Source organism: Tyto alba, unplaced genomic scaffold, assembly GCF_018691265.1.
Source record: "Tyto alba isolate M040663 unplaced genomic scaffold, T.alba_DEE_v4.0 Super-Scaffold_14, whole genome shotgun sequence".
In the NCBI taxonomy this organism is placed as follows: domain Eukaryota; kingdom Metazoa; phylum Chordata; class Aves; order Strigiformes; family Tytonidae; genus Tyto; species Tyto alba.
The window spans coordinates 2,317,562-2,330,033 of record NW_024881276.1 but is presented as its reverse complement, the minus strand read 5'-3'; the positions used below and the strand labels follow the sequence as shown (position 1 = coordinate 2,330,033).

General features: G+C 38.8%; 1 protein-coding gene across 6 annotated transcripts in view; it reads left to right on the top strand.

Annotated features, from left to right (window-relative positions):
• Positions 1-12,472, top strand: part of CYFIP1 (cytoplasmic FMR1 interacting protein 1) — a 79,059-nt gene that overhangs the window by 39,153 nt on the left and 27,434 nt on the right. For all 6 annotated transcript variants that reach the window (XM_032982472.2, XM_042788948.1, XM_032982468.2 and 3 more), the window contains 3 exons: positions 281-400; positions 2,382-2,581; positions 8,544-8,631. In XM_032982472.2, coding sequence (XP_032838363.1) covers positions 281-400; positions 2,382-2,581; positions 8,544-8,631 — 408 coding nt within the window. The remainder of the gene's footprint in view (positions 1-280; positions 401-2,381; positions 2,582-8,543; positions 8,632-12,472) is intronic.

Below are 12,472 nucleotides of genomic sequence, written 5' to 3'. Positions count from 1 at the left end.
TGTTGTTGGCACAATGTCATGGAAGCATAAAATGCTGATAGAAATACTTAGATGTAAATGCAACATGTGATGTTACTTCTTTTTGTGAGAACTGGGATGTAAATTGTAGTACCTCATTTGTTCCTGAATTTATAAATTTTGTCCATCTGCTTTGTTTCTGCATGTTTGGAATGCAAGTTCCCCATGTGAGAGTCTGTTAATCTGTGGAGTCTCATAGTTCTTGTACAGTTTGTCTCAATTCAAATTTCAGTTCAAAACTTCATGGTATTTTTTTCTTTAGCTTCTTGGTAGGTCAATAGACCTGAACCGACTGATCACTCAGCGAATTTCAGCAGCCATGTACAGGTCAATGGAACTGGCAATTGGTCGATTTGAAAGTGAGGATTTGACTTCCATTGTGGTGAGTGTTATGTTGCAGTTTTGCCAGAGCACTAACACTACAGTTGGGGTCTAGATGGTAGTTTTGTTTTGGTTTATTTTAAATTATTTTAATTTTTATTTCTTTTATTTGCATTGAGAATGATAGACATCTAGCCTTTTTTTTTTTTTTTTTTAATTATTTTCCCCATTATAAATCTGTATTTGTTTTTTAATGGCAGAAGCAAAAAAGTTTTCTCCAGCCTTGCTAGAAGTCCTCTAAGTATTCTCTCAGAAAATAGTTGTACAGTCACTCCTGAAAGGAGAAGAGGCTGAATGACTGACAGGCAAGCTTGTTTTATGCTAAAACTTAGATAAGTATATATGAGTGGGAAATAATTTAAGCAGTCTTATTAGAAAAGTAACAAAATTTTTCCCTCTGATGCTTTGTTTTAATTTTTCTGTAAGTGTGAAAACTGTTTGTCTTGTTTAGTAAGTCCAGATTGACAAAACCTCTTACCAGAGAAGCAGCTTAGTCTCGCAGAAGGCGTTCTTTTAGTCACCTCTACCTACATCATACATTATACTGGCAAATCCTCTGTTGCCATTGTAGTGTATTGTGGGTTTTATTAATTCTGATGTGCTATGATTTTTTTTTCTCCCCATGCCTTAACCCGCATGTCTGTTCTAACAGTGCCTTGGCCTGGCTTGATGCAGTACTGTGGAGTATGCTGCCCTACATGGGACTGTGCAAGTCCCAGTCCTGTTGAGACTGAGAATCTTGTTCTTTCCTTGCCCAGAAAAAAAGATAAACCTGCTGCAACAGAGGGTCCCTGGTAGAATCAAATTGAGTTTATTTGCCCATGCAACTTGGTTTTGTAGCTTGACAAAAGTATTTTTTTTTTTTTTTTTTTCACGGAGGAATGAGATCTGACTTGTGCCTGTGGAAGAAGAGCATCTGTGCAGTACTGAAGTGTCTTTTTGAGTTAGTTTTCTGATAAAAATGCTAAAAATCAAATTTTATTTCCGGATGGCATGAATTTGACAAGTAAATATATGGTCAACAAGAAAAATATCAGAAATATTCAGTTGTGCTGGAATGAAAAATAAATTAAAAGTTATACAAGGAAGCTTACCACCGCTCTTCCCATAATAAGTTTTTTACCAGTGAGATTTTGTCATGTAGTTAACTACCTTGATTTAATTTCGTTCTTTACTGAAGATAAATCAGATACTGAGGCCATAGAGCCTCTTGACTTTTCAGTGCTTGGTGTTATAAACTTTGAATTACTGAAATGTAGTTTTCCTTTGTTATGTGCAGGATTTTCTTCGTGGCTGAGTGAACAGAAACTGTTGATTATCTGTTTCTTAGGTCACAGGTTCTCACTCTTTCTTGAGTTAGAAAGTGGCAGGGCTAAGGTGTTGTCCCTCCACCATGCTCCTTTTTCTCTTCTTTTTTGGTTTGTTTTATGCAAAACAATTTCTGCTGAAAACTGCTTAATTTCCTCAGTGAGAAACTGATACTAATAGCTTAACTAATCAGTAAGTTCTGCTGTTTTCCAAGCTAAATAAATGTGATGTTATCCCTACCAGCACTACTACAAAAGTTAGTTTACCAGGTGCCCTACTGAGCAGAAATTACTTTGTGATAGCTCGTAAAGTAGGAAATGCAGAAGGTGCTTCTTGGCCTATGTCTGATGCCATTTAAATGTTGGAGTTTTAACTTTCACTCGCTGGAAGAAGGAGCTGGCACAGATCGGTGGTTGAGACCCGTCTGCAGTGTGGACCAATTTTAATGTATACCCTTAAAGTCTCAAAGGGTTTTGGTGGGAGATACTTACAAAACAATCCCCAAAGAACTGATTGTTTCTAGCTCTTCTTAAAGTAAGAGACGGGGACACAGTCAATTGTTCATTTTGACTTCTTCACAGTCTTCTATTCAGTCAAGGTTATTTATGTACTTTGTTGAGTTTCACCACTTCATTAAATGCACTGCTCACTTTCTTTCCTCTTGTTTTTTATAGGAGCTGGATGGCTTGATAGAGATAAACAAAATGACTCATAAGCTTCTGAGTAGATATATGACCTTGGACAGCTTTGATGCCATGTTCAGAGAAGCCAATCACAATGTGTCAGCCCCGTACGGAAGAATCACTCTTCATGTCTTTTGGGAACTCAACTATGATTTTCTTCCAAACTACTGCTACAATGGATCCACTAACAGGTTAGCGTGGCAGCCTTTTCTTTGCAGCAGTAGTTCTACCACTCTCCTGCAGCTTCTTTCCTCATAAATGCTGACAAGTCTATCTCCATTCATTTAGTGTTTTCCACTTCTAATGCTTTACTTGAAATGAAGCAGCATGAGTCATTTTACTAAGTACTGACAAATGTCTGAAAGCCTGTTATTTGTCCACAATAGAAGTAAAATGTTACCGCAGCATCCGAATTCTGACATTTTAATGACTGAGCTATGATATGCTGAAAAATAAAGTGTGTCCAAAAATACTGCAAAGTGCGCATCAGGAAGATATTTTGGTAAACAGGAACCTCAACTGTGAGATGATGGAAATGAAATTGTATTCCTGATTCTGCGTTAATGTGAAGGAAAGGATTGTTTACTGGAAAAGGGAAAAGTGCAGTGTTCTCTGCAACTACAGTTGCAGCCTGTGAGGAGAGTGAATAGAGGCAATAGAGAGGATGGTGGGATCTAAAGTTTGAATAAGTGGAAGGCACAGTGCTTGGGACTTTGCATTTCTGGGTTTCCTGCTTGTGTGCTGGTTTTAGGATTCATGCTGCTTTTAGCCTTTACTCAGGTTTTGGTTGAAGCACAATGAGGTGACAGTAAAGTGATATTGAATATTGAGCTGCAAGAAGAGGAGGAAGCCTGTTCTCATCTTTCACTGTCTCCTTGGAGAGCTTTCCCTGTCTGACATGTTCCGTGATGGTTATGTTACATTTTAGATCCAAGATTCTGTCTGGAGAAAAAAAAAAATGTTGGGTTTTTTTTGTGGTTAAGCTTTAGCCGAGTAACTTCTGTTACATGAATCTGTTTGCGCAGGAGAGCTGAATGTATTTCCAAGGAAGCTACTGTGCAGTTCATGTATCTGGAGAGCAGTATTGGAATAGCCAATGCACTGTATTAAGAATCATATAAGCATAATATCGAAAGAAAATACTGACGAAATGCTGATCCTTCACCTGTCGTCTTTAATGAAAGACATTCAATAGCTCCTGTAGCAATTCAGTCTGTGTTCATCCTGGCTGCAAGGACTGCCTTACTGCGGACCACAGCACTTGGGAAGCGAACATGGAACACCAAAGGGCACTAGCAGGATCCTGTAGGACTCTTGTCTGTTTGAAAACTGTATGCACGAATTGAGTTAGACTGATCCTCAAGCTTGTTGGGTAATTAATTCAGGATACTTAATCTAAGACATGATAAAAGGAGCCAGATTTCAGTCAGTACATGTACCATGTGTCCAACTTCATCATGGAACTCCTTTAGTTTCAGTCAAAAACAGCAGTGTGGAGAGAATTAATGAGTGTGATGCACATGCTCTATGGTGCCCACTGATATTTTTGCTGGGAGAGGGAGCAGGGAGTTTCTAGCCCTTTTGTAATTCTTAAGGATGTTCATTATGTCTGTTGCTGCTTTGCTGTTAGCGTGAACTTTCAATTGCTGAGTTCTCGCTGCGTTCAGCTGTACAGGTGGTTGCGTGCAAATACAGGAGTAGGCAGTGAGGAGCTCTGTGAGACCTGCTAGTTTAATTCTTGACTCTTGATAGGTATTGTCTTGTATGAAAGCTACCTGTAAACAAGGGAAGAAAAGTAACAACTGAAGTCTGGAAGAAAGAGAAATAAGCATGATGAAAAGCCGAGAGGATACTGGGTGGTGAGGGGTTGGTTGGAGGTAGAGCTGCCAGGAAATGTGTAATACCTGTGGCTTGCTTTCTATTAATTTGACCAGGCGTATGGGTTCTTCTTTTAAAGGTAGTGTTTTGGACAGATTAAGTTGTATTCATTACCTTTTGAAGCTCTTTTTCCAAGAATGTGTGAACAGGATGATTTCAAACATCTGTAAAAGAGTTCAAGTGTTTAGAAGCCCTGCAAGTTTGGTTCAAAGGCTAAGGCTATTCACGCAGTAGTATTGAAACACATTGCATGTTTAATTACTTGGGATTTAGGAGCTTTTTTATATCTGATCATGTACTGAGATTAAACAGTGAGGCTTCTGTTAAAAGATTCAGCAACTTAATAATTGCATTTGCCAGTTTTCTTAAATTTAGTCTCATTAGTGCTGGCCAGCTGCACAGCTGTGTCCAGACTTGGGTGCAACAGTTGGTGGAGCAGGAATGGGGAGGTGAGCGAGGGGACCTCTGCGCTGCAGATGGGCATTAGCAGTGCAGTCCAAGGGTGTTTCTAATCCACCTGTTGTCGATCACAAAAGCAAACGAACTTTTGGGTCATGGCAGGAGCACGTGAACTGCAGGTGAGGTCAAAGCCCTCTCTAGTCCGGTGCCCTGGCGCCAGCATCAGCCGTGCAGAGGCCGAGTATGAAAACAAGGGAGGCTTGTGGTGATTTTTCTCCCAGGAAATGTACTGGCCTCTAACAACAATGAGGTGTTTCTGTAAAACAAAAATGGTGGCACGTTAGTGCATTTCTGGCCCTTTACAGGTATTTTTTTCCCCTCATTGACAGGCATTTCCCACTTGTCTTTTCTGTGCTGCTTGGGATTTTTAAGAGCCCTCTCTCGTCTTGGCCCTCAGTTGCAGGTCTTTCCAAGCCAAAGGTCTTTCCACACCAGGAATCTTTGTCATGTTTATGCCTGTGTCTGTACTTTTTTCTTTCCCCTGTATCTTTGTGGCATTAGGAGGACTACAGCTGTCCAGAGTATTCAGACGACACAAGGACAACTTCCAGATTTTTATTCTTTCTTCCTTTTCCACTGTCTGTAGTGTTCCTTTTTCTGCTTTACTTTCATTATGAATTCTAAGCTGGTCTTTTCCTTCCATGATAGCTTGTTTTGTGTTGAGGGCTAACAGTGGAGCAAGTGTGAGACAGCCTAGACATTTATTTGGATTGAGGAATTTCTGTGCTTTCTTGACACAAATGATACAAGCTTCCAGAGACAGTAGTCAGACTTGTAGCTCCATCTCCTCTCAACACATTATCCAAATCTGTATTCTCTTCTAAAAATTCACGTGTATAACACTCTTCCAAATGCAGTACGACGTGTCTTCTGAGGATACAGATTTGTCACAGAATGAACAGGAAGACCAGCTTTCTATTTTTCAGCCTGCCTGCCTCTCCCTGCTTCCTTTTGCAAACTATCTCTCTTTTACTGCTTTGGAGTCTGGTTTTCAGAAGCGAACAGCTGTGTCTTCTTATCTTGTATAGAGTCTGATAGTCCAAGTTCAGAAAAATTCTCAGCCCTTTCAGACACTGCTGGAGCAAACCTGAAGAACAGCACTGGCAGTGAAAACTACCTAGCTTCTGCTACGAAGAGACAAATGGTGCAGGGATATAGGCTTATGCAAAGTAGGGGGGACTGTCATCAACTACCTTCCCCCACCTGAAAAAAAACAACCAACCAACCAACCAACCAACAAAAAGTCTTTCTGCCAAAAGGAGAGGTGATGGCAATGGAGTGGCAGATACCTGTTACTCTTTCTTCTGTTTCATCTGCTGTTTCCTCACACAGTCTGTAGCCTCCCGTTCTATCTCGGCGTTCATGCTCAAGAAGGGTGAGTTAGATCTAGTATTCGTTAAGAGAGGCAGTGTAGGGCTACCCTTAGGTCTGGTAGACAGGACAAACTAATTTGAGCAGGCTGGAAGTTGAAGTTAGAGAGGGAAGTGCAGAGGGACGCTTCCCGTATGAGCAGGGAGGGAAGATTATGATATTTTACTACTTCTGGGATGAAGCTCAGAACGTTTATGAATGAGATTATCTGCCTGATCTGGTGCCTGCAGCAGCAAGGCAGCAGGCTAATTGACTGAAGTGGTCTCTTTCACTTTTCTCCTTCTTTTCTTAAATAGATTATGGCATTTAAAATCATAGAATTGTTTAGGTTCGTTTGTAAAGTGTTCACTAGGAACTCCTAGCTCTGTGAACTATCACAGAAACACCGATATAAAATGATTTAATCCCTAAAATACTTGCTTTGGGACTCATGTTGTCCTTTAGCAATCACTGTTGCAAAGCTTTGGTAAGCCAGCCAGCTTTTCATCTGCTTAATCTACTTTGATTACAACCTGCGTTGATTAAAATGGATAAATTACTGTGAGATCATCAACACTGATTAAAAATGAAAAGCACTGATTATCTTGGAGTATGCCGAAACCTGCATCCAGCAGTATCTGAGGGAAAGTAAAAATTTGCCTAGCTTTAGCACTAGTATTCAAACAGCTTCGCTCCTTCAGAAGGATGTTTCTGTTTCTCAGAGGAGGAGCAAGAGGAAGCCAACTGGCATGATGTCAAAAAGAAAACACACACACACACGCATTGAAAAAGTTTGAAGAATAGCAGCTGATGCTGAACTGTGAAGGTTCCTATATAGTCCTTAGTTCTGAGGGAAGAAATCTCTAATATTTATCTGAATTATATATTTGGATTAGTCGCGTACTTCCTAGAACGATGCACTCTCTTTAGCCTGTTGTATCCTCAGTCTTACCTGGAGCCCCTTTGTAAGCTAGCAGGTGACTGTATCTCTTCCTTTTGTTAACCTTTCTTCCTCCCTCAGCATCTTTCACCCAAGAAAGTGTAAAATGGGTGCTTGTTGCAAGTCCTTAAGAATAGTTTAAGAACAGATTCAAGTAATCTCAAGAGGAAACTTTCAGTTACTATGTAAATGAGAGAGAAGGGGGGTAACTTGTAAACTGAGGAAACGTAAATGTAAGGAGATTTAAATTATGTATATATATATATATATATATAGAGAGAGAGAGAGAGTATCAAAAATAATACATATAAATGATCTTTTTTTTTCCCTCAAAAGCTCTAAATGCAAGCCCTTTCTGCACTTCAGCAAATACAACTACTTTTGAAAAGATAGGGCTAAAATACATATGAACAAATAGCTGAAACTGTGGGTATACCTATTTTTGATCAGGTTAAAAAAATACAGAAAACTTTGTTCTGAAGTGTTAGATACTCACAAGAATGATTCAGATTATTCAGAAATAAAGCACAGTGGAAACAATTGCAATCAATGTGGTGCAATTTATACATGTTTGGGTGAAACAATTTTTGATTAGCATGGCTGGTTTTGTTTTCAGCTAGAAAATGGATGTATTAAAAATAGAATTTCTGTGTTCTTTCTAGGAAAAATTTCTAAGGAAGCATTTATTTTGTGTGCTGATTAAATTCAAACATACTTTAAACAAAAACACATCAAGATACAATTGTATCTTAGGATATTATAATGGACCGCAGCCTTCCTTTCCTGAACCTTTTTCCTAGATGCATTTATTTTACTCAGCTGTCACTCCGAACAGCCTGGTCTGCTACAAGCGTTCGATGTATGCTTCGTAAGTCGCTGTTTTCCCTCTTGCCCGGCTATAGACAGCTTTGCACCATTTACCAAGAAATTGTTTTTATTGAGTTAAAAAAATATCCACCCGACCCGTTAACACAGGCACCGGTAATTTTGCTCAGTTTAGTAAAGTTAAGCAGAATCAGAATTGGAGTAGATGTTTGTTTTTTTGTTTTTTTTTTTTTTTTTAAAGGTGTTAACCTAAAATATTTCTCCTGCTGTGAGTTTGTTTGGTGGGGAATAAGCTCTGAAACATTGAATAGAAATGTCATGTTCTTCTTTGAAGATGTAGTCCATTCTGAAGGACTTGATTTTGGAGGCATAAGGAACTTCCTCACTCTCTGTGAGAGGCTACTGCTGCCTTGTTAGTTGCTTCTCTTTTTGCTGGTCTGGGCTTGAGTAGAGGTGAGAAATATTTTGAGACACTGCACACCACTGGAAGAGCAGGGTCCCAGTAAGTGATGGAGAATTGCGTTACGGTTTTTGGGCAGTGCAGGCTATGTGCTTCCCCAGTTTCAACCTGGGCCGGAAGGCCACCAGTCTGGCTTTGATTTTATACGTAAGCAAAAGAGGTATTATACAGGGTAAGGTGCATTAGGAGCACACCTGCTAACCTAAATGTAATTAATGAATTCTTATTTTGTTTTTTATAGATTTGTTCGGACCGTGCTACCGTTTTCTCAGGAGTTTCAGAGAGATAAGCAGCCTAATGCACAACCTCAATACCTCTGTGGATCAAAGGTTGGATTTAATTCACTTTATATTTATGGTTTGCTAATGTTTAAAGGTATCTTTTTTAGTGATAGAAATTATGGAATATAAAAGTTATTAAAAATGGACTCGAATGCATTTTGTGAATATTTAAATTCAAGGTACACCTTTTTTCAGACTTTTCTGTGAAGCCCACCATATGGTTCAGCCAAAGTGTGAGTGATTAGTCTGATGGTTAGTCTTATCTGACATAGCTAAAAATAAGTCCTTCTCTCAATCACCTTGCACTGCACAGTTGCTTATAGTGACAGAGCAGACTCAAAGAAAAGATTAATTAGTCATCTGGTGAAGTGAGAACAAGGGCCCATCTTGGGTGCAGCTGCTCCCTTGTTATGGTGCTGAAGACTGCCATGGCAGGAAAAAGGGGAACAAATAGGAAAAACTACATCAGATGTTATTTCACTTAAAAGGAATATAGATTCTGACCATCCTAAACTATCAGATACCAATCTGCTTAAATTATTTGGAAGAGGAAAAAAAAAAAAAAAAAAAAAAAAAAGTAGTATTTCTCCAGCACCTTCAATCCAAGGACCTCGAAGTTGTTGCGATGAACTTGGCCTTCTGGCCTTTTCATCTCCTGTATTAGCATCATCTTTCTTGCTTTGCAGGTTAGGAGTGCCTAGAAGGTTTGTGCAAGGTTTCAGTAGAAGTGTACGTGATGTGCAGTCACGTACTCTGTGCCTTAAGGCAATGCCTGGTATTGATGTTGGAAAGGAGCTTCCATGGGCGACAAGTCGAGAGGGTACTTGGCACAGGAGAATAGTCGTGGGCTGTCGTGGATCTACCCAAGTGAGGAAAGTTAGCCTGTGTTCATAGGACCCATGCTGCACTCATGTGTGCAGTATTGTATGTTGGAGAGAGAGGTTTACTCTCCATGGTCACTGCAGATTTATTTTCTTATGCTTCAGAATTATTACCTGAGTCTTAATGACAGTTAAAAGCATAGTACGTTAACGTATATCTGCATTTTTAATATCCAGTCAGAAATATTGATCTACTTCCAACAGCAGTGAAAACTGGCAGTGATATCTTCAGCAAATCACTTGAGAATATTTAACAAGATGTCATTCTTTATTTTGCATTGTTTTCTTGAGTATCAGAGAGGCAAAATTAAAGAATGGAAAAGATCAATAAAAATATGAGGATCAAACTAGAGGATTGTTGACTAAAATAAAGCTTTAAAATTCTGTACTCGTTTATCCTTGTAATTTCTACAAGTGCTCTGTGTCATCTTCATGTCTAGCTACTTTCATTATCTGGCTCCTATTTAAACATGAGCATAATTAGTCCTTGTCTTACTGTATTTTCGGCACATCATATCCTAGTTGTACAGTGCAATCTCTGTGAAGTGATTTGCCCAGCAAGCTAGTTTTGGAGACCTGAAGAGTTAGCTCAGAAGTTACAAATTTCAGTCCTAATATATGTGCTACATTTGTAAAACTTCCATGCTTTTAAAATGTAAAGGAGGTGGAAAAGGATTCACATGCCTTTAATGTGGAATGTAACAGCTGATTGTCTGGTACTGTGAATAGTCTTTATATAATTGTTCTCCAACAGGGAACAGTAAATTATAAGAAAGTGGGATTTTCTTACATTAGAGTTATTGTGTTCCTTACTATCGTAGGAGTTCACCAGATGCCGTGTAAAGAACAAAAACCCCACTGAATTCAGTAGAGATTGCTAACTTAATTTATCTAAGTGATGATACAGTAGGGTAAGTGACAGAGGGTTAGCCAGGGAACCCTCTTTTTATCAGCCAGGCTACATTATTAAAATGAGTTTAGTAATCTTTGCTCTGAGAGCTATAGGTTTTTAGAAATCTGATTATTTTTCTATATGAGCAGGAACAATCAAGGGGGTTTTTAAATGCATTTCTGGAGCAAGTTTCATAACTAGGTATGCCTGTATTTGCAAATATTCCTGACTGTGTAGTTTTAGTTTTTTACAAGAGTACATTTTTATTCTTGAATCTGATGTGTTTTGGAATTGAGGATATCTGAATGGAATTTTAGGACGACATTTCTACTGCATATAGCAAGTAACAGATAGTAATTCTTAGTGGTAGGGGCTACACATTCTAGTGTGTGATCTAACTGTGTGGTGTTATTCTGTGAGTTACACAGCCAGTCTTGCCACAGAGCACATCCTTGTTTGAGTCCTTTAACAGTTATATTGTTGAATTGCCCCAACTGAATAATGGTGGGGTATGGAGTAGCTATGTATTTTTTATTTTATTGTCTTTTTTGAATTCTTGAACTACTCCAGATATTTAGGTGAGCACTTTGTATTGATCATATAGCCAAGGAATATAACTTTCTGATTACCTTACTGGACTTTTTTTTTGTTGTCGGTTGGTGTTGGGGTTTTTTTGATGTGTGTTTGGGTGTTTTGGGTTGGGGTTTTTCTTAGCAATCCATGGTATTTATTCAGGTAAAGAAAAGTGCACTGTGGTTTCTTGTGTGTATGTACACTCATACAGGCACGTGTCGGACTGTAATGACTAAACACTTTCTGTGCAGAAGTTTTGCATGAGCAGTGTGCTTGCTTAAGAGTAATTAAAGAAATTTTTAGTTTTGATCTCAAAGCGTTCACATATCCTCAGATATTCCTAAATAAATTAAAGCCTTTGGTCTATATTAATGTGTATTGATGCTTAGCACAGACATTTGTGTCCACGTGCTCTGTTGCATCTAAAGTTTTCTGAGCGGTATCTTTAATCCAATTAGCAAAACAGAAGCCCACAGGTACAACTTAATTCTCGTGTCTGACATGGGAGCAGAGCTCTCAGGTGGGAAGGACCCAACCTGCAAAAGCTCATCAGCCTCTTAAGTGAGCCGGAGTATTTTAAAAGCATGGTCACTGAAATCCCTTTACTTAAGTGAAGTGTGTGTAGCATTAATGGAACGAATGTTAGCAGATTGAAATTTGGCTGGATGTGTAAAATACTTAATAATGTACATGTAAGGAAGAGTCTCTTCTGCGGATTTGAACCTAACTTTGCACGTTATTGTAGTACCTGGTTTTGGAGAGGTTGAGTAGACCAGAATTTAAGAGCTTCCTTTCTGGTTTATACATTTTTCCGAAGATTTTCATGTTTGTATGTCTTCTGCATTTGGTAGATGCGAACTCATTTGTTCCGTGATGAAAGACCCCTTTGAAAAAAACTTCTCCGTGTGAATATAATGTTTTTTATCCACCGCTGGTGCACAAATTAACATTAGCTTGCACTAATGTTGCATCTTGTTATCAGTTTAGTAATCGCTTAGAATATTTGCCCTCTATTAGATCACTGCTAAAATTGGACAGTGCACAACCAAAGCACAGAACTGCCAGAATGAACCTGCATGAATCCGTAATAAAACTTTCTGAGCAAGAGACAAAGAATTGTGTGGCTCTGTGAATGTGTGATGACATGATTTCTTCTTCAAAACTAGTGCAGAAGTTCGATGGCATTCCTTACGCATTGCTCATTTGCAGCAGACATTAGATGGTCCGTTGCTCACGAGGCAATATAAATGTTTATCTGAGCAGTGCGCAGTAAACTCACTGGGTGGAATGGTTTTATATTTAGATGAGGTAAGTCCCATTCCTGGGAGTACTTCCACAGTAGCTCCTTGCTTTCTCAATCTGATATATACACGTGTCTTTTTGTATATATGTGTTTGTGTATAAATAACAAAATTCAGTAGGTGAATTGCCTCAAAACTGCTTTGACTGAACTGCTCCTTGTTCTCAATATGGTAAGTACATGTGTGTATAACCAAGAAATGCATGTAAATATGTGTATTGGACTGCCTTAAAACATAAAAAA